Here is an 18,755-nt window from a genome sequence, read left to right on the forward strand (position 1 = left end):
ATCTCTACTTACTTCTGTTAAATGTTTTGTGTGAAGACTGAATGTGGTTACCTAGGTAAAGGGCCTAGTGTTGAGCCTGGTCATAACTTGTAATAGTTGACTTCTGTTGTGTTCTAAGTGCCATGCGCTGTGCTGAGGACTTCATATGTGTAGTTTGCCTTCATCCGCAGAACAGTGCAATTCAGTTGGTATTAGGATTGGTGCTGGTAAATCTGATACCAGTACTATCTTTATTTTACAAATGAGGACACTGAAACATATAGGTTAAGTACCTTTCCCACAATCTCACTGCTAATAGGAGGCTGAATTGGGATTCAAACCCAGGCTGTCTGAATCTGAAGTTCTTATACTTAACCTCTACAGTGTTCTATTGAATGTATTTTAGGTTCTCAATAAATATGTGTTTCTTCCCTCTTCTTCATTCTACTCTCATCCCTGCCATTTTCCAATGTCTCTTGCTCTGTCTCTTTCCCTAAACTTTAAACTTTTTATTTTGTATTGGGATTTAGCCGATTAAAAATGTTGTGGTAGTTTCAGGTGAACAGTGAAAGTACTCAGCCATATACATATACTTGTATCCGTTGTTTCTATATCTCTTTATTTTTGCCTTCTGTCTTGGAGAGAAAGGTCTTTCTTCATCATTAGCCGTTGCATCTCTACTCTTCAAACTCTTCTCCAGCATCAGATATCCATCATTATTGCTTTTCCAGGACTTTTTCCACCTCTTCTCCATGGGTGTTTCCCCATTATTGGAGAGAAAAAAATCTTCATTTCAACATCCCATTTCTCAACCGGATATCACTGACTTTTGCTCACTTCCTCGTAGCCTGGCATTTCCCCCCTCACTAGGAACATGGGAAGAGAAATTTGCAGTTTATCTAAGTAGGAGGAGAGTAATCTTTTCATCTGAGGCAAGAGTAAGGGAGTAAAGGATGTTACTGATAAGGGTTAATCTTGAGGACACATTGAAGAGTTCAGGCCAGCTGACCCTTATTTCTCTGCAAAACAATAGGCAGGTTTATCTGGTGGGACCATGGGAGTTGACAGATTGGAAAACCTGAGGGGACTAAGGAAAGGTTGCTGACCAGGGAAAGGTAAAATGATTGGTAACATTCACTAGAAGTGGCACCACTGACAAGGTGGAAAGTTTCTTTCCGTCAGAGTATACAGCTGGTGCAGTGTATGTGTGGATAAGGAAGAAAGTTAAATTCATCCTGAGTCAAGAGTTGCTGCTGCTGCTGCTAAGTCGCTTTAGTCGTGTCCGACTCTGTGCGACCCCATAGACGGCAGCCCACCAGGCTTCCCCGTCCCTGGGATTCTCCAGGCAAGAACACTGGAGTGGGTTGCCATTTCCTTCTCCAATACATGAAAGTGAAAAGTGAAAGTGAAGTCGCTCAGTCGTGTCGGACTCTAGCGACCCCATGGACTGCAGCCCACCAGGCTCCTCCGTCCGTGGGATTTCCAGGCAAAAGTACTGGAGTGGGGTGCCATTGCCTTCTCCGGAGTCAAGAGTTGGCCCAGGCTTTTGTCACGACAGGTGAGGACACAGGCAAGGGAACAGATGGTCATTAGGACACAGTTGAACCGACTGCCTGTGAGGCAACAGAAGGAAGGAACTGGAGCGTTGACAGCTGAGAAGGGTGGGGAGGGAGACTGTGAGCCACAGAAGCTGGGCTTTGAGGTCTTCAGTAGGCTTGCCATCCACCCAGTAAAGAGCTCTCACTACCTGCTGTTGTCAGGACTTAATAGGAGGAACTGCTGGGCTTTATTGAGTGTCTGTTCTGTTTTAAGCGATTTGCTAAGCAGAGGGACACAAAAATAGAGCAAGATGCAATCCCTGCCCTCAAAGAACTTAGAGTTTATAGGAGAAACACATATCCATTGAAATGTACAAAGGTCACTTGATCTGCATAGATGTCTTTAGAGGAGAAATGGGAACCAAGAGATGAGAATTGAATCCTTGGGAAGCCCATTGCACTGAAGTGGGGGTAACCATTTCACTTCTGCTGCCTTGCCTCTCGGTAATGGATTCCGAGCTTTTTGGACAAGTTACTTGCACTGTGATCTATATGTACTAGGAACTAGTGGATTTTTAAAAAATACTTACTTGGCTGCGCCAGGTCTTAGTTGTAGCCACATGAATCTTTAGTTGCAGCATGTGAACCCTTAGTTGAGGCACATGGGACCCAGTTCCCTGTGTGCATGCTAAGTCACTTCATTCGTATCCGATTCTTTGACCCCATGGACTGTAGCCCACCAGGCTCCTCTGTCCATGGGATTCTCCCAGCAAGAATACTAGAGAGGGTTGCAATGTCCTCCTCCAGGGGATCTTCCTGACCCAGGGATCAAACCTGTGTCTCCTGCATTGCAGGCAGATTCTTGACCCACGGAGGCACCTGGCAAGCCCCTAGTTCCCTGACCAGGGATCAGACCCAGGCCGCCTGCATGGGGAGCACCAGGGAAGTCCCTGGGACTAGTGAATTTTTATAGATTTTTAAAATATCTCTTTATCCCTAGGTGGAAGAAGCCGGGCAGGTGTTCCTATTGATGAAAAAGGATTATCGAATCTCCCGAAATGTTCGCCTGGCTTGGTTCCTCAATCACCTGCACCAGACTGTGCAGGCCACACCCCAAGAGATGCTGGTGAGGCCCAGAGACATGCACAACATGAGGGCTGACCCCGAGGATCTGTTTTTTTTTTTGTTTTTTTTTTTTTAAGAAGAGTGCTGGAAACAGGAGGGGAAACTAACTCTTGAGGGATCCAATTCGAGGAGGGGCAAGTGACTTTGGCCACAAGATTTCACAGGGGAAATACTGCCTAGTCATTTTTCCAACTTGGAGAAGCACTTGGTTGGGTTGCGGGAGGTAGAGCCAGTAGTGTGTCATTTTGGGTCTGGAAGTCAGGTCCTGGAGAGAAAGGGGTACTTCCCTGACTCTTCCCTCTTCTCTCCATCATCAGCTTCAGTCTGAGCAGGAGCTGGAAGTCCTCAGTGTCCTGCCTCCTGGGTGGCAGCCAGATGAGCCAGTGGTCCCCAGGCCCTTCCTCCTTGTACCATCCACCCGGGTCACCTTCCTGGCCTGGCAGTATCGGTTTGTCATTGAGCTGGACCTCAGCCCATCCACTGGCATTGTGGTAAGGGGTTGGTTGAGGGGAGGCAGTGGGAAGAAAGGATTGGGTAGGAAGTGAGGAGTAAGAAGAGGCAGCCTGAGATAAGTGAAAAATGATCCCACAGTGGTACCACTGTGGAAAGGAGACAAGTTTGTGAAGGGATGGTGGGTGTTTGAAGACAGAGCCAGTCCCATCTGTGCACTGTGTTGGGGGGTATGATCAACCTTAAGAATCTCAACCCCGGAAGCTGCTTACATCTGCCCTCTGCTCGGGGCTGTGTTTGGTTCCCCTTGAGAGACCTTTCTTTGCACTGCCCTCAGGATGATTCCACAGGGGAGATCTTGTTTGATGAAGTTTTCCACGCCCTCTCCCGCTGCCTAGGCGGGCTGCTCCGGCCCTTCCGAGTGCCTGGATCTTGTATCGACTTCCAGCCTGAGGTCTACGTCACTATCCAGGCCTACTCCTCCATCATTGGCCTGCAGTCCCATCAGGTATTGCATCCTTTCTCCATGTCTGTATCCTCAGACCTAATTTTGGGTAGTCCACTGACCAAGTCCTTATCCCGTCTCTACTCTCCATGCCCAAAGTCCCCAGCCCTCCTCAAACCTATTCCTAGTCATCTCTGCAAGTCTCTCTCCTCTTTAAAAGTGTTGCTCTGGCCTTAAAGGGCCTTCCCTTAAGCATCAGGTGAGTTGGCACTGACTGGGCAAATGCCTCTCTCATTGCTCCTCTAAGTCTCTGGTTCTGCTCCCGGATGTCTCTTTTCTCTCCCCTGCCCCTTTTAGTTCCATCGGAAGGCTGGATACTGTCCTAACTCCTTGCACTACCTCTAGAAGATGGTCTTTTGGGACAGTTTTGTGGTTTTGAAATATAACAAAGACCCAAAAACATAATTTCTTCCAAGGAGAGAGGAGGGCCATTTTTCTTCTGAGCCCTGCAAGCTGTCGGGCGTTAATGCTGACCATACAGATAATTACAGGCTTATCCAACACCCAGACAGGCTATCAGAAGGCACTCCTTTTGGAGAATGGTCAAGTCTGTTACTAGAATATCTGTTTTGGGCTTAGATAAGTATTGACCCAGTTTCCCCTCATCTGCTTGTAACCACTCTTAACTCATTGGTAGGGGCTTACCCTGAAACTGTCCCTGATGGCTCCATTGTCAGCTTAGCTATCAAACTGGCTTTGAGAGAGGAGGATGCAAGAAACAGCATCTGAGAAGCTGAAATATGCATATGGCCTTTGGTACACGCCTGGGTCCCAGCCCTCTACCCAGGATTAAAGTGTTCTCCTAGTGCTGGTGTTAGGACTGTTGGTGGTGGACCACATCCCCAGGCAGAGATCAGGCTTTGCAGGCACTCACGGTCAAGGTGAGAAAAGTTTAGATGTTAGGTAATCACTCAACACTTGGTTCACTTTGATAAACACTTAGTGAAGCCCAATCGATGCCAGGCCTGGGCTAGGTCCTGGATGAATCAGACCCTGTTCCTGTCCTACTGGGAGGGGTTGAAAGCTTAGTAGGGTAGACAGATATTAAAAGAGATAATTTCAGTTGAAAGTGATAAGGGCACTGATAAGTTATGACTCAGGTGCTGTGGGAGCACCTAGCCAGCCTGGAGCAGCAGCAGGAGAGACTTTTGGACCAAGACATTTGAACTGAGTCTTGAAGGATGAATTGATGTTAATTATTTAAAACAGAGGAAATGGGCTTTCCAGGCAGAGGGGCCAGCAAAAGCAAAGACAGAGAGCTGTGAAACTATGCTGTCAGTCACAGGGGTTATAGGGAGCTACATGTTACTCAGCTGGACACAATGAAGATTGAGTGATGGGAGGGTTAGGAGGGTGGTAAAGGGGAGAGAGAAGCGGAGGCAGAATTATGAAACACCTTGGATGTCATGGCTGAGAGCTTGCACTTTATTCTACAGGGGAGTTTGGGGGTAAAGAGCATCTGTATCTGCAATGCCTCATGTTCTTCCTTGCTGTTCCCCTTACCAGCTGTGTGCTTTTGTGCAAGTTACTTAACCTCTCTGTGCATCTGGGTCTTTTCTCCAAAATGGGGATGTCACCAATATTGCATGGTGACTGAATTAATACATGTCAAGCATTTATTAATAAAACAGTGCCTGTCACACAAAACATGTGCAAATGTTAGCTACTGAAATTATTAGTCACAGGTAGTAGAGAACTGTTGGAGGTTTGGAATGTCAGTGACAGGATCAGATGTGTCCATTAGGAAGATGACAGTTGTCTGTGGCCTGTGAGAATTGGGGGCAAATTCTGGACTAGGGAGAACAGGCGGAAGATTATTGCAGCATGGCAGAGGAGGTGAGTTCTGAACAAGGACAGCCACTGTGGAGAAGACGAGGACTGAGAACTTAGGGAAGCCTCCAGGGCCACTTGTCACTAAGTCAGCTAAGACATGAGGCAACTTCCTCAAGATGCATCCTGCTGTTTTTCAAAACAAAAGTTGTCACATTTATACTATATGCCCTTTGAAGGAGATTTGGAAAATATATAAAAAATATATTTTTTTAGACCTACAGAGCTTGATCATAATATACCTCCCAGAAATAGCTATTTTTGACATGTTGTGGAATGTCTGTCTTCTCTTTGAGTATGCATTTATTTCCCTCATCACCACTACTCAGTCCAGAGACAGAAGAAACGTCAAGCTTATTCCAAACACCCAGTTCTACCTCCTGCTCTTTTAACATATGATATGGGCATTTTTTCCACATCACTAAGTATTTTTTGAAAACACAGTTTTAAATGACTGCTTCTCTTAGTATTTTATCGTATTTTCCGTCATTATATATTTAGCCAAACCGTTGTTGGACCCTTAGGTTGACTCAGTTTTCACTCTTCTGAACAATACAGCTCTGAACATTTTGCTCCTCTTTTCACAGCCCCAGTTCCCAGTCTTCCCCTCCTCTGTCAGGCCTTTAGTTGTCCAGAGTCCTGCTCTGCCCTCTTCTGGCTGTCCCCACGCACTGGCCCCGTTCTGAATGGAGAGTGAAGAAGTAGCTGTTGGGTGGGGGCGCAGGGGATGGGGAGAAGTGGGCAGATTGTCGGAGTCTGATGAGGACGGGGAGAGAGGAGAGGTCCCAAGGCCACCACCGGGGCCGCCAGGTCTGTATAAAACTTTTAGGATGGGAGAACTTACTCATGTTGAATGTAGAAGGAAGGAAACCCCATGGAGAGGGAACCAAGATGTTAGACAGACAAAAGATCCAAGGTTAGATGGAGATATTAGCTTTGGGGAGAGAAAAGAGGAAGAGGAATCTTCTTCGGACCCTGGAAGGAAGAACAAGAACACAGGTAGATGCAAATGACTGGCCAATGCTGAGGGTGTTTTCGGTGGGTCAGAGAGTAGTGCACCCTGAAGGTTAGGGTGAGTGGGGAGTTCCTGTTGACTGGTTTCCTTTCTCTGTGAAAATGGTGGCTGGGAGTTATCTGCTAAGGGTAAAGAGAAGGAAGGAACACTCGTTGGGGGAATAAGATTCTCAGCTTAAGAAAAAGAAAAGATCCAGAGCAGCTTCTGTGTGCAGTGCTTGGAAATCAACAAGAATAAGAATGTACAAGTGAAAAGAGGCATTTCCTGGCCAGATAGGGCAGCTTGTAGACAATGTCCTGGAGGCCAAGATGGAGGAAACTGGGAGATGTTAGTGGCGCCCCCACGCGGGAGCTTGGGGCAGCCCAGTGTGGCAAATAAAGAGGGAGGCCAGAGGGGTACTGCCCAGCGTCCCCCTGCCCTTCACATACCGCTCTTTCCCTTGTGCGTCTCAGGTGCTGGTCCAGGGCTGCCTTTTGGACCCTTCCCAGCGGGAGGTGTTCTTGCAGCAGGTGTATGCGCAGCTCTGTCTCTTTGAGGATAAGGTGGCCACCATGCTACAGCAGCAGTATGACCCCCAGAACCAGGTATGTGGGAGAGAAAGCAGGTAGAGGCCGTGGAGAAGGAGGAGCTGTTAAGGGACAGAGGGGACAGAGGAAGGGCAAGCCAAATGTCATAGAGGGAAGAGACAGCAGAAAAAAAGGGCAAAAAGCCAGGGGCAGAGGGCACCAAGGGCAGAAGTGCTAGTGAGTGCGCACAGCAGGTTCCCTGTTGAAGAGGCTTACCAGACTCCCCAAGGCACACACTGTGGCGGGGAGAAAATGTGGAGGCTCTTTGCTTGTGTTTTTTCAGTCCTGAATCTTCTCCCCCTGTGGATCTGAGAAGCTGATTGTGGGTGACTTTGATTTCTACTATTTTGTATAATCTGGGATAAAGCTGCTTGGGTTCACCACAGTGCACGCTCTTATTCTTTTAGATATCTGAGAGGTAGCCAGGCAGATGGCAGGTCTGTGTGTCTGAAGACTTAATTTGATTGATGTATTAATATATATCATAATGGCAATGGAAGAATACGGAAAGGGGGCCTTACTGGCAAAAGGTGGGGAAGGCCTGCTCCAGGACAGTGTGGTGCTTCAGCTGGTGCTGGACGGCTTGCCCATCTGAGAATCGGCCTCCAAGCGCACAGCAGGGGAAGGAGCATAGTCAGGACTTGGCCATACAGTAGGGGAACTGGAGAGCTCATAGGATTAGGCCCGTCTGGCGTGGGCAATGCTAGACTATCAATTCTGGCTTTGCTGTGGATGGGGTAGCAGCGCCATCTGTCCCATTCAATCTTTTCTGTGACTTGGGCCAGACCGAGGACCAGTCCCCAGACTCAGGGGAGCCCTCAGGCCGGAAAGTGGGCGTTTCCATGGTGACAGCTGATCTTGGGCTGGTCAGCATGATTCGTCAGGGCATCCTGGCGCTGCAGCTGCTGCCCTCCAACTCCAGTGCAGGTCAGTAGGAGGAATGTTGGTGAGACTGGGGAAAGGGGGGTATAGGAAGGGTGGTGGTATTATCAGCAAAGATAGAAGTTCCAAAGGATTAGTGGGCTGCAGGGAAGCATGTCTGTTTCCTTGTTTGTGAAAGGTAAGTGTTCAGTAGTGTGCATCTCTAGTAGCCCCAGCTCTGACAACCAGCAGGGATCCTGGTGGGAAGGAGCAGAGCTCCAAGATCACCTCTTGGGAGGAGTTTGGGACCCAGCCCTCGAGAGGTTGGAGCAGGAGGGAAGGGAAGAAGGAAAGGTATTGGAGGATTATAAAACACAGTGGTTGGTGGACACTGAGGTCCTGTCCCTTGGGCGCCTCCCTATGACTCTGATCTGGAGAGACCCCAGGTCTGAGTCTGATGCTTCCTGCTCCAGGTATCATTGTGATCACGGATGGAGTGACCAGTGTCCCCGATGTTGCTGTCTGTGAGACGCTGCTGAACCAGCTTCGCAGTGGCACTGTGGCCTGTTCTTTTGTGCAGGTAAGGACTTTCTGGGAAGGAGGAGAGGAAAGTATCATACCTTACCAGGTGGAGTGTGGCTGGTTACTTTCTTGTAGGCAGTGGTTTCCCAGGTAAAGCCAATAGCATAGTTCTGGAGGGATGGTGGGGATGGGGATGGAGCATCATGTCTAGAATAGGATATTAAACTGGTGGGAGAGGATTCTCATCTTTGTTCTTTCCTTAGGATGTGAGAGACAGCGTGTTATAGTAAGAAGAATGCAAAATTTGCTGTCTGGCAGTCAGTTCCAGTCCCACCTCCCTCATTAGATTAGTTATTCCTGTTTCGGTTTCAAGGGTCAGAAAACCCAGCTCAAACTAGCTTAAGCAGAGGAGGGAGTATATTCAGGGACCTGCAGCCAGTTTGGATTGACAGGCTATAGGATAGAAGGCAGAAAGTGGAAAGTGAGGCTAGAGGGTAGGCATAGGCCAGAGCATGGAAAGGTGCTTCTGCTGTGTTAGAGGAGTTCCAGCATAATTGTGTGGGTGATACTGATGGAGGGAAGGAAAGTCACTTACTGGGTCTGTGTTTTATAAATGTCACTCATTGCTGGGGGAGGGACAAGAGTGGAGGCGGGGAGGCTGTTAATTGCAGTGGTCAGGTGAGAGGATCAGGACTTAAACTAGGGGAATTCAGGGTAAGAGAGAATGGGGGGTAGCATTAAGGAAATGAAGGGGCGGCATCAACATGACTTACGATTAGCGAGATGTGAGGGGTGAACAAGAAAGAGGGGCTAAAGGCGTCTCCAAGTTTCTGACTTCACTGATGACTGGGAGCCAGCAGAGTCAACAGAGCCGCAGTTGGGGTGGAGTGCGGACAGGATGATGAGTCCAGGTGTGCGCATGTTGTTCCAGGCGCCTGGGTGTCAGCTTGGGAGTTAGGCGTGCCTGGCCGGAATCGACCCCACTTGCTGGCTGTGTGATGTGGACACACCACTTCACTTCTTAGGTGGATTCATTTGTAAACGGAGGTTGTAATAGCACCTTCCTCAGTGGGTGAGGTGATGCATCTGAAGGGCTTAGCATAGTGCAGAATTACGCAGTAAATGACTGCCGTTCGTAGCGGTTAGCAGCCGGACATACAGACCAGATACTCAGGAGTCCACACTGACTGAGAGATAGTTAGGATTCGGGCAGCCTACACATGGCGTTTGAGAATAGATAAGGGTCCCCAAAGAACTTGGGGGCTACTGAGGTTTAAAGATCTTTCATAGAGAGGTGGCCCAGCAAAGAATGAAGAGGAAATAATCAGACAGAAACCAGAAGGCTCTGGTGTCAAGAATTTCAGGGTTTGGGGGAGAAAAGGAGTACTTAACAGCATGAGAGGCAGTAGAGAGATCATGTACAATGAGGAATGAAAAGTGCCCTTTGGGTTTGGCAATTAGGTTATAGAAATTTTTTTCGAGGCTACTATAGTCCAGAGGCGGTGAGAGAAATGATTGCAGTGCGTGGAAGAGTGGATGGAAGGGAAGGATGTAAGACAAGTGTTGACACGTGGAATCTGGTTGTTCAGATCAAGGGAGGAGCAAGTAAGCTCGAGAGAGAGAACGGCAGCCTCAGGGGAGGATAGTGTGGAAAGAGAGGGGTGTTCTGATTTGTGTTTTAAGCTAGAGACTTCATGTTTCCAAAGGGCCATAGTGGAGCACAGTTTGAAAATAAAGGAAAGGAAGCTGGATGGAGTGAAGTCCCTAAATTAAGAGGAGGGCGTTGGCTCAAAAAATAAGTTGAGGGATTCTTGGAGCAGAATAGTGTCCTTGCTTCTCTGAGACTAGGATAGAAGTGAAGACATGTACTGTGAGGGAGGGAGGCAGAGCTAAGAAGGAGGAATGGCGCCTGAAGGACCAGCTGGATCGGGTGCCATACTCTTTGATGTACCACCACCCTACACAACTATGCAGTTTTTCTTCCATTTGGGATCCAACCCGTCCATCCTAAAGGAGACCAGTCCCGGGTGTCCATTGGAAGGACTGATGCTGAGGCTGAAACTCCAGTACTTGGGCCACCTCATGCGAGGAGTTGACTTCATTGGAAAAGACTGATGCTGGGAGGGATTGGGGGCAGGAGGAGAAGGGGACAACAGAGATGGCTGGATGGCATCACCGACTCGATGCACATGAGTTTGAGTGAACTCAGGGAATTGGTGATGGACAGGAAGGCCTGGCATGCTGCGGTTCATGGGGTCGCAGAGTCGGACACGACTGAGCGACTGAACTGAACTGAAGATCTCATTTGGGATCTGGGTATAGAGCTTGTGATCCTAGTTGGGGTTTCCAGGTGGAAGCAGAAAAAAGGTGAGGAGGGCCTGGGAGTTGAGAATGTTGCATAAGAAGTTGCTTGAACATGCAGTCCAGGCTGGGTTGCGAAAAGAGGCCCAGGAGGACGTGGATAGATTTGAAAAGAGCAGTGGTTCAAGGCCTGGGAGTCTTAATGGGATCAAAGAGCAGCAGGAGGAGGAGGATGAAAGGAACTTAAAAATGGGACAGAGTTATGTGTAATCAGGGATGTGGCAATTGAGTTCACAAAGAGGAAGTAGTTCCAGGTGAAGCCAGGGGCCAGTGTGTAGCTATGGGGCAGGTGAGTGGAATAAAGTTCTTGGAGATGAGGGTTAAGGAGCTGAGTGGCCAGGAAATTGAATGAACCATCTGTAGGTGTCCCCACCTCTGGTCTCTAAAGCCTGATGATCTGAGGTGGAGCTGATGTAATAATAATAATAGGAATAACTGGCACAGTAAATGTAATACAGTTGAATCATCCTGAGACCATCCCCCTCAACCCTGGTTCATGAGACAGTCGTCTTCCATGAAATTGGTCACTGGTGCCAAAAAGGTTGGGGACCACTAAATTCTAGAGTGTACCTCCAAAGGACCAGCTAGTAAACATTTCAAGCTTTGTGGGCCATGTGGTTGTCCGAGCTGCTCAGCTGTGCTCTTGTAGCCTGAAAGCAGGCATGGACAGTAGGAAAGATGAATGGGTGTGCTGTGTTCCCATAAAAGTTTATTTACAAAAACAGAGGCTAGGCTAGGTTTGACCACAGGTTGTATGTGGTTCTCCAGTCTCTGATCTGTAGGTTTAGTGCTCACACTACGGTCCACAGACCAGCAGCCTTGGCATTGCCAGGGAGCTTGTTAGAAACGCGAACTCTTAGGCTCCCACCCCAGGCCTCTGGGTTTTGTGTGCACCCTAAGGTTTGAGAAGCACCCTGTCAGATGCTGCAGTCTTGAGATGATAGGAATTTGGTGAGCCGTTGGCCAGAATCTCAGTGAGTGGGGTCAGGCTGGTATTTGATGTGGGGCGAGAGGGGTGTGGCCAGCTGCCGTTGGCTTCAGACAGAAGGGCTCAGGGAAGGAAAGCTGCAGCTGTGCTGGGGTGCGAGCCACCACGCAGCCCAGCCTCTTCTTGCACTCTCTTCTCCGTTGCCTCTCTCAGAGCTAGGTCTCTACTTGCTCCCTTTCTTCAGGTGGGAGGAGTTTACTCTTATGACTGCAGTTTTGGCCACGTACCCAATGTGGAACTGATGAAGTTTATCGCCATGGCAACATTCGGCTCCTACCTGTCCACTTGTCCTGAGCCCGAACCAGGCAACCTGGGTCTGACTGTCTACCACCGGGCATTTCTCCTCTATTCCTTCCTGCGCAGCGGGGAAGCCCTGAACCCTGAATATTACTGTGGTGAGGGGCAGACTAGGGCAGGTGTGGGAACCGGGGGACCCTAGTGTGGACCCAGAGATGACGCAGGGATCTGTCTAGGGCTCGGGTCCCTGGGCAGTGTAACTGGGCTGACTTCGCCCTGTTCTCCGTCAGCTAACAGGTAACACTGTCCCCTGCCTCTGCCCGACCCCCCCCTCCCCCACCCCATCCCCTAGGGTCTCAGCACCGCCTGTTTAATGAGCACTTGGTCTCCGCAAGCAGCAACCCTGCCTTGGCCCTGCGCCGGAAAAAGCACACTGAGAAGGAGGTTCCGGCTGACTTGGTCAGCACCGTGTCTGTGCGGCTTCGAGAGGGCTACAGCGTCCGAGAGGTCACACTGGCCAAAGGTAAGGTACGGCCCTGCCGTATCCCTCACATCTAAACAGAGCAGGAGAGCCCCGTGTACCATGCACGGCAGACTCTGCCTGTCAGTTGAGCTGGGCTTACTTCTCTTAGCATTTAGCTTCCCAGTTCCATCTCCTTCTGTTCCAGGTGAGTCAGCTGAGAGTAGTGTAGTGTCCTGGACTTAGCTTTGTTTTCAGATTTTGCCTGCAAACTTCAGTTTGTGTCAGTTGGTAGGCTCTGGGCCTGCACTCTGTGGAACCAGGCTTGGAACCTTTGGCTAGAGTTCCATGCTGTAGGTGGAGGTTGCGGACAAGACTCAGCCCCAGGCCCTCTTCCCCTCCTGCTTCCCCTGAAGGCGGGTCCCAGCTGGAGGTGAAGCTGGTGCTGCTGTGGAAACACAATATGCGCATTGAATACGTGGCTACTGCACCCTGGCCCCTGGAGCCTGAGGGCCCTCGAGGTACCCGGGTGGAAGTGACAATGGAAGGCGGTTATGACATCCTTCATGACGTGTCCTGTGCGCTGAGACAACCCATTCGCTCGCTGTATCGCACCCACGTTATCCGACGGTTCTGGAATACACTACAGAGGTAAGCAAGGTCACCGCTCAGTGACGGAGGCCCCACTTGCTGTGTGGAGGGGTGGATGTGTGAAAGCGGGGGCTGGAGAGAGTCACCCTGAGCACTCGGGACTTGTGTCCAGACTCCCAGGTGCCCCTGGGGCTCCCCTCCCCTGACTCTCCAGAGGCCGGGGAGGCTCAGGGTGGCCCTTGCTCTGCAGCATCAACCAGACGGACCAGATGCTCGCCCACCTGCAGTCCTTCTCCTCCGTCCCAGAGCACTTCACGCTGCCCGACAGCACCAAGAGCGGAGTGCCTCTCTTCTACATCCCACCCGGCTCCACCACCCCGGTGAGGGGCCCTGGCGCGCATTCTCCCTGTCCTGTGCTCGCCCTCTGGAGCCCAGAAGCACGTTCATTTTCCTCGCCTCTGAGGCCCCCAAACCAGGACCCTGAACTTGAGCCTTCAGAGCTCCCTCCTCCCCACCCCCACTGCCCCCCCAGGGGAGGAAAGAGTCTCTAGAGAAAGGTGGCCCCCAACAGATCATTGGAGTCAAAGGTCAAGACTCGCAGAATGTCTCGGTAGTGGTCTCCCAGCCAGCTGCAAGCCCTCTCGCCATCTCCACACGCATCCTCCAGCCTCCCCTACACTTGCAGCCAACCGCTGACTGCTGTGCTTCTCAAGGACTGTGGCTCCATTTGTCCTTTGCTTTCTCCACACTTGGCCCCAGCCATCAGCCTAGCACTGAGGGGCTGGGGGCTTATTCTAGTGAATCATACCCTCATCCTAAGGTCCTGCCATCACTCAGAGGCTTTCCCCCAAAGTCAGTGATGGAAGTTTCATCCTGTGTCTGGATTCATCTTTAAGAGGCCATGCAGCCTGTCCCTGGGGTCGTTTGTCTTAATCTAGCCAGTGGTCCCCAACCTTTTTGGCACCAGGGGCTGGTTTTGTGGAAGACAATTTTTCCACAGACTTGGGTTTGGGGGAGTCGTTTTGGAATGATTCAAGTACATTACATTTATTGTGCATTTTATTTATTAGTATTATTTCAACATTTCCAGCTCAGACCATTAGGCATGAGATTCTAGAGGCTGGGGGCCCCTGACCTAGCCTTCATATTGGAGGCAGTTTCTGCCTCTGTCCCAGGCGGGGCTGAAGGTTCCTTTAGCTTTACTCCACTGCTGCCTCTGACCCCGCCCACCCCAGGCTCTGCTGCCGCGTGGAGGTCATTCACGAGCTCTTCCTGCCCCCAGGTGCTGTCGCTTCAGCACAGTGGCTCTGACTCCTCCCACGCCCAGTTTGCTGCCTACTGGAAGCCAGTGCTGTCCATGGACGCTAACTCGTGGCAGCGCTGGCTGCACATGCACCGCCTGGTGCTCATCCTGGAGCATGACACGTGGGTATCCCTGGTCAGGCCACAGCCTGGGTGGAGGAGCAGGGCGCGGGAGGGGCGCGAAGTGACGGGGAAGGGAGGCAGTGGATGAGCCCATACCGACTTGGCCAAGGAAAGCGCCAACCGTCCTAGCCCTCCTGCTCTTGAGCCTCCAGAGCCTCAGACAGGGCCTGGAAGAGAGAAGTAGCAGCCTGTCCCTCTCCCCAACGCCTGGGGCCGGGACGGCTGACTGCACCGCCCACCCTCTTCCCAGGCCGATCCCCAAGCACCTGCACACCCCGGGCAGCAACGGCCGCTACAGCACCGTCCAGTGTAGGATCTCGCACTCCTCGCTGACCTCCCTGCTCCGTGACTGGAGCAGCTTCGTGCTGGTCGAGGGCTATTCCTACGTGAAGCTGCTCTCCAGGTGGGTGCCGTGATGTCCCCTCCTCCCCCCAGCCTGTGTCTCTTCCTCTCACCCCAGACCCTCTCCCTCCTTCCTCCTAAACCCATCTTCTCCCAACCGAGGGCTGCTCACAGACCCTCCATTTCTCCCCAGTGCCCCAGACCAGCCCCCTTCCTCCTTCTACATGGTCCGCATCATCTCCAAGGCCCCGTGCATGGTGCTGCGCCTGGGTTTTCTCATCGGCACACCAGCACAGGCTCGGCACAAGGTGAGCGGGGCCCCGACTCACTCTCCAACCCACGAGCCCTGGAGTGTCGACAGGCTGCTTCTCCCCAGCACTCTCGGGGCCAGTCGAAGGAGGAGCCCCCCAGACCAATAAGCTGTGCGGCACCAGGCTCTCCCACCTCGTCCATGGACCCCTTCTGCATGTCCATACCAGATGGGAGGGTGTGATCACAGTTTCCCCTCAGATTGTGTCAGACTTGCGAGAAGAAATCCTGCGCCTGCGTTTCCCCCACCGGGTTCAAAGCAAGGAGCCAACACCCAAGGTGAAACGAAAAGGGCTAGGGGGCACCGGTGGGGGCAGCTCTCCCTCCAAGTCCCCCCCAACGCTGGGGCCACAGCAGGCCCTGTCTGACCGGCCCTGCCTTGTGGTCCTGCATAAGCCGCTGGACAAGCTGCTCATCAGGTTGGTAGAGAGGGTGAGGACAGGCCAGGAACGTGAGCTGAGCATGAGCAGAGGTCAACTGGGAATTGCCCTTGTTGCCCAGGTATGAGAAGCTGCCTCTGGACTACCGGGCACCCTTCTTGCTGACCCTGGAGCCGCCAGGGCCACTGCCCTTGGTGTCGGGCCGCTCAGCCTCTTCTAGCCTGGCATCACTGTCCCGCTACCTGTACCACCAGCGCTGGCTCTGGAGCATCCCATCAGGACTGGCCCCTGCCCTGCCGCTCAGTGCCATCGCCCAGCTCCTCTCCATCCTCACTGAGTACGTCACTCCACCTACCGGGCCACGGTGGGCAGGGAGGGAGCAAGCGTCGACGCTGGGCCTGGATGCTGGCAGAAAGCCTAAGCCAGACACGGCCCCTCCATCTGCCCTCATCTCTGAGGCCCTTGCTCTGCAGCAGAGCCAGCACAGAGCAGGCGCGCTGCTCCCCTACCCACCGCCTTTCCCCACAACTTGGTGACTTTGGCCTCTGGTTCTCATTGGACCTGCTGCCCCTGAGGGACCAGTGGTTTGAACAGGGCCACCAGCAGACAAGTCTGCCTGGATGGCCACTGGAAAGAGGGTGTCTAAGTGGCATCGGAGGCCAGGGTTTGCATGCTGAATGTCTCTCCCCATCTCATCCCGTCCTACCGCTGCTCCTCCGGGGCCTCAGAGTCCGGCTCTCAGAAGGGTTCCACTTCGCCTGCAGTGGGGAAGGCATCATCACCATGGTCCTGGAGCTCCCGATTCAGGTATGTGCCATCCCTCACATCCCACCAAGGTCCATCGTCATCCCACGGCTACTCGCTTCTGAGCGGGTTCAAGGCTGATGGAAACACTGCCTCACTGGGACCCTGTGGCCTGAGGCCAATCCCAGGACAGTGTGGTGAGGGGCCTAAAGTTCTGAGGGCCAGGGCTGGGGCGGGCCCAAACTCTCCCCTCCTGTCCCAGAACGAGCCCCCGGGGCAGGCTGCGGCCGAGGAGAGGCACACATGCGTGGTCCAGTACATCCTCTTCCCGCCTCATTCAACCTCCACCAAGGACAGGTGAGCCCCGACCCCCCGAGCCACCTTGCTCCAGTTCCCCTTCCCCCTACTGCCCTCTGAAGGTCTGTCTCCCAACCTTGAAAGTCAGGGCAGGGGATGCTGTCTTTAGACGCTTCATCGGGCAGATACAGTGACAGAAGGCCATGTGTGAACTGTGGCTGTCCTGTGAGCCCTGGCCTTCCCGCCCTCTGTGGGCCGACTCCTGACCAGGCGGCGGTGGGTTGGACTCTCCTTTCTTCCAGGCTTAGAGTCCTTCCTCCTTTAGCTTCTCAACAGATGATGACAACGATGTGGAGGTGGAGGCCCTGGAGGGGGACTCGGAACTCAACCTGGTCACCGAGGTGTGGGTGGAGCCACAGCATGGACGGGTGGGACCTGGCCCTGAGAGCTGGAGGCACCTCCAAGACTTGACGTACTGTGAGATCCCTCGAGCTGTGAGTGGCCTCGGAGGACCCCACCGCTCCCTAGTCCCCTGGGAGTAGCACAGCCTGAAGGCTTCCTGGTCCCTCTCAGTCTCTGTGTTCTGAATGTCTGTGTTGGTGGGGCCTTCCTTGAGAGCTGGAAGCTGGGGTTCACCCCTGCCCTCTGCTACTCCTCCCCTAGCTCCACCCTCGGGACGCTGCCTGCATAGGCTCCATGCTGAGCTTCGAGTATCTGATACAGCTCTGCCAGAGCAAGGAGTGGAGTCCCCTGCCCCCGGAGCCAAGGGTCTCTGCCGGTCAGTGGGGAGGGGCCCCTGGGCAGGAGCCGGGGAGGAGTGGGGAGAAGCCAGCTGCAGACGGGAACTCCAGGCCTCCCTGTGCTCGTCTCCCCCCACCCCACCCCCACCGCCCTCCCAGGATTGGACCAGGGAAGAGACGCCTGCGTCCACGAGATCCCTTTCCGTTTTGACCTCATGGGACTGTTGCCTCAGTGCCAGCAGCTCCAGATGTTCTTCCTCCTGCTTTCCAGAGGTGGGTGAGCCTTGTGCCTAGAGAGCCAGCCAGCCAAGGGGTATTAGAGCACAGAAAGCAGATGAGTCTGCGAAGGAGCAGAGAGTGTTGGGGGCGGGGGCTGCAGGAGGGCTGGGCTGGCCGGGCCAGAGCCGGGGGCTGCTGGGCAGCAGGAGGCCCTGGGTGCTGAGCGGAGTGTGTGTTGGGCAGAGCCAGAGGGCGTCCCTCCTGCCGAGGCGCCCTGTCCCGCCAATGACATGGTGCTGTGCCTGCTGCATGGCTGCCTGGGCCAGGAGCTGAGTGACCGGGAGCTCCCGCTGCCCGCCACTGACCAGGCAGCTTTCCTGCACGAGGTGCTTCGGCGGACCTGCCACAGTCCAGGTGAGCCCCTGCCTCTTTCCAGCTACCAGACTCTGCAGAGCGATTCCCGTCTGGGTTCTGGCCTCCCCTTTCCTGCACCTCAGAGCTCTGCTCTCTCCCGTCCACCTCTACCTTCATTGTAGGTCCAGAGGGGCCACCGGTGGGGGACCCTGGGATCCTAAAGGATCAAGCAGGCAGCAGCGCCCAGCCCATCGGAGACCCCGGTCTTCCCACCCCGGTCAGCACTGGTGCATCGGGCCTTCATCATGGTGACCTCCTGCCATGCCCACATGTTCCCCCCCAGCTTTCTAAGTCTGGGGAGGCTCAGTGCCGCCCGCCACTGACAGGGTGCCGCCATCCCTCGTGGTCACCAGTCTTGCAACCTGTCCCTGAGCATGGAGTCTTGGGCAGAGAAAGAGAGTGGGCATTGGGTGGTCCCTTCAGACGGCTCTGATTTTGTTTCTCTCGTACAGAGCCCAGGCCCTCCTGAAACTCCCGGGCCCGTCAGCTCTGCCCAGCCCCCTCAGTGGCGCTGCTATGCGAGGCTTGTGACCCCCCAGCATGTTTTTCTGACTTTCCTCCCCGCGACCTTCTCAGGTACCGACTGTTGGCCTCTCTCACTCATCCTCTCAGCCCCCTCACTGGCCCGCCAGGCAGCTCTGAGTTATGTCTTGCTTTTCTTCTGCAGATGTCCTGCATCTGGCTTCATATGGCCTAGAGGGACCCCCTCAAGAGGAGACAAGGCCTAAGTTTGGGGATTGGAATGGGGCCCCCAGCATGAAAGATCTGGCAGGAACTGGGGTCACGGTGACAAAGTCCCAGGTCCCCACCCTCAGTGTCACCCCAGCCAGTGGTAAGTCTGCTGACTCTTAAGTCAG

General features: G+C 53.0%; 1 protein-coding gene across 2 annotated transcripts in view; it reads left to right on the forward strand.

Annotated features, from left to right (window-relative positions):
- The window catches only part of SZT2 (seizure threshold 2 homolog (mouse)), a 51,970-nt gene that overhangs the window by 9,278 nt on the left and 23,937 nt on the right, over nucleotides 1-18,755 (forward strand). For both annotated transcript variants that reach the window (XR_001917464.1, XM_018042872.1), the window contains exons 2-25: nucleotides 2,518-2,643; nucleotides 2,960-3,133; nucleotides 3,430-3,600; nucleotides 6,895-7,026; nucleotides 7,794-7,935; nucleotides 8,343-8,449; nucleotides 11,925-12,135; nucleotides 12,330-12,500; nucleotides 12,854-13,088; nucleotides 13,279-13,408; nucleotides 14,311-14,453; nucleotides 14,704-14,856; nucleotides 14,989-15,103; nucleotides 15,306-15,523; nucleotides 15,606-15,821; nucleotides 16,213-16,291; nucleotides 16,491-16,585; nucleotides 16,851-17,019; nucleotides 17,189-17,303; nucleotides 17,425-17,538; nucleotides 17,728-17,898; nucleotides 18,021-18,115; nucleotides 18,351-18,474; nucleotides 18,566-18,730. Coding sequence is in view for 1 of the 2 variants with exons in the window: in XM_018042872.1 (XP_017898361.1) it covers nucleotides 2,518-2,643; nucleotides 2,960-3,133; nucleotides 3,430-3,600; nucleotides 6,895-7,026; nucleotides 7,794-7,935; nucleotides 8,343-8,449; nucleotides 11,925-12,135; nucleotides 12,330-12,500; nucleotides 12,854-13,088; nucleotides 13,279-13,408; nucleotides 14,311-14,453; nucleotides 14,704-14,856; nucleotides 14,989-15,103; nucleotides 15,306-15,523; nucleotides 15,606-15,821; nucleotides 16,213-16,291; nucleotides 16,491-16,585; nucleotides 16,851-17,019; nucleotides 17,189-17,303; nucleotides 17,425-17,538; nucleotides 17,728-17,898; nucleotides 18,021-18,115; nucleotides 18,351-18,474; nucleotides 18,566-18,730 (3,571 nt within the window). In the remaining variant the exon portion in view is untranslated. The remainder of the gene's footprint in view (nucleotides 1-2,517; nucleotides 2,644-2,959; nucleotides 3,134-3,429; nucleotides 3,601-6,894; nucleotides 7,027-7,793; nucleotides 7,936-8,342; nucleotides 8,450-11,924; nucleotides 12,136-12,329; nucleotides 12,501-12,853; nucleotides 13,089-13,278; nucleotides 13,409-14,310; nucleotides 14,454-14,703; nucleotides 14,857-14,988; nucleotides 15,104-15,305; nucleotides 15,524-15,605; nucleotides 15,822-16,212; nucleotides 16,292-16,490; nucleotides 16,586-16,850; nucleotides 17,020-17,188; nucleotides 17,304-17,424; nucleotides 17,539-17,727; nucleotides 17,899-18,020; nucleotides 18,116-18,350; nucleotides 18,475-18,565; nucleotides 18,731-18,755) is intronic.

Source organism: Capra hircus, chromosome 3, assembly GCF_001704415.2.
Source record: "Capra hircus breed San Clemente chromosome 3, ASM170441v1, whole genome shotgun sequence".
In the NCBI taxonomy this organism is placed as follows: Eukaryota; Metazoa; Chordata; class Mammalia; order Artiodactyla; family Bovidae; genus Capra; species Capra hircus.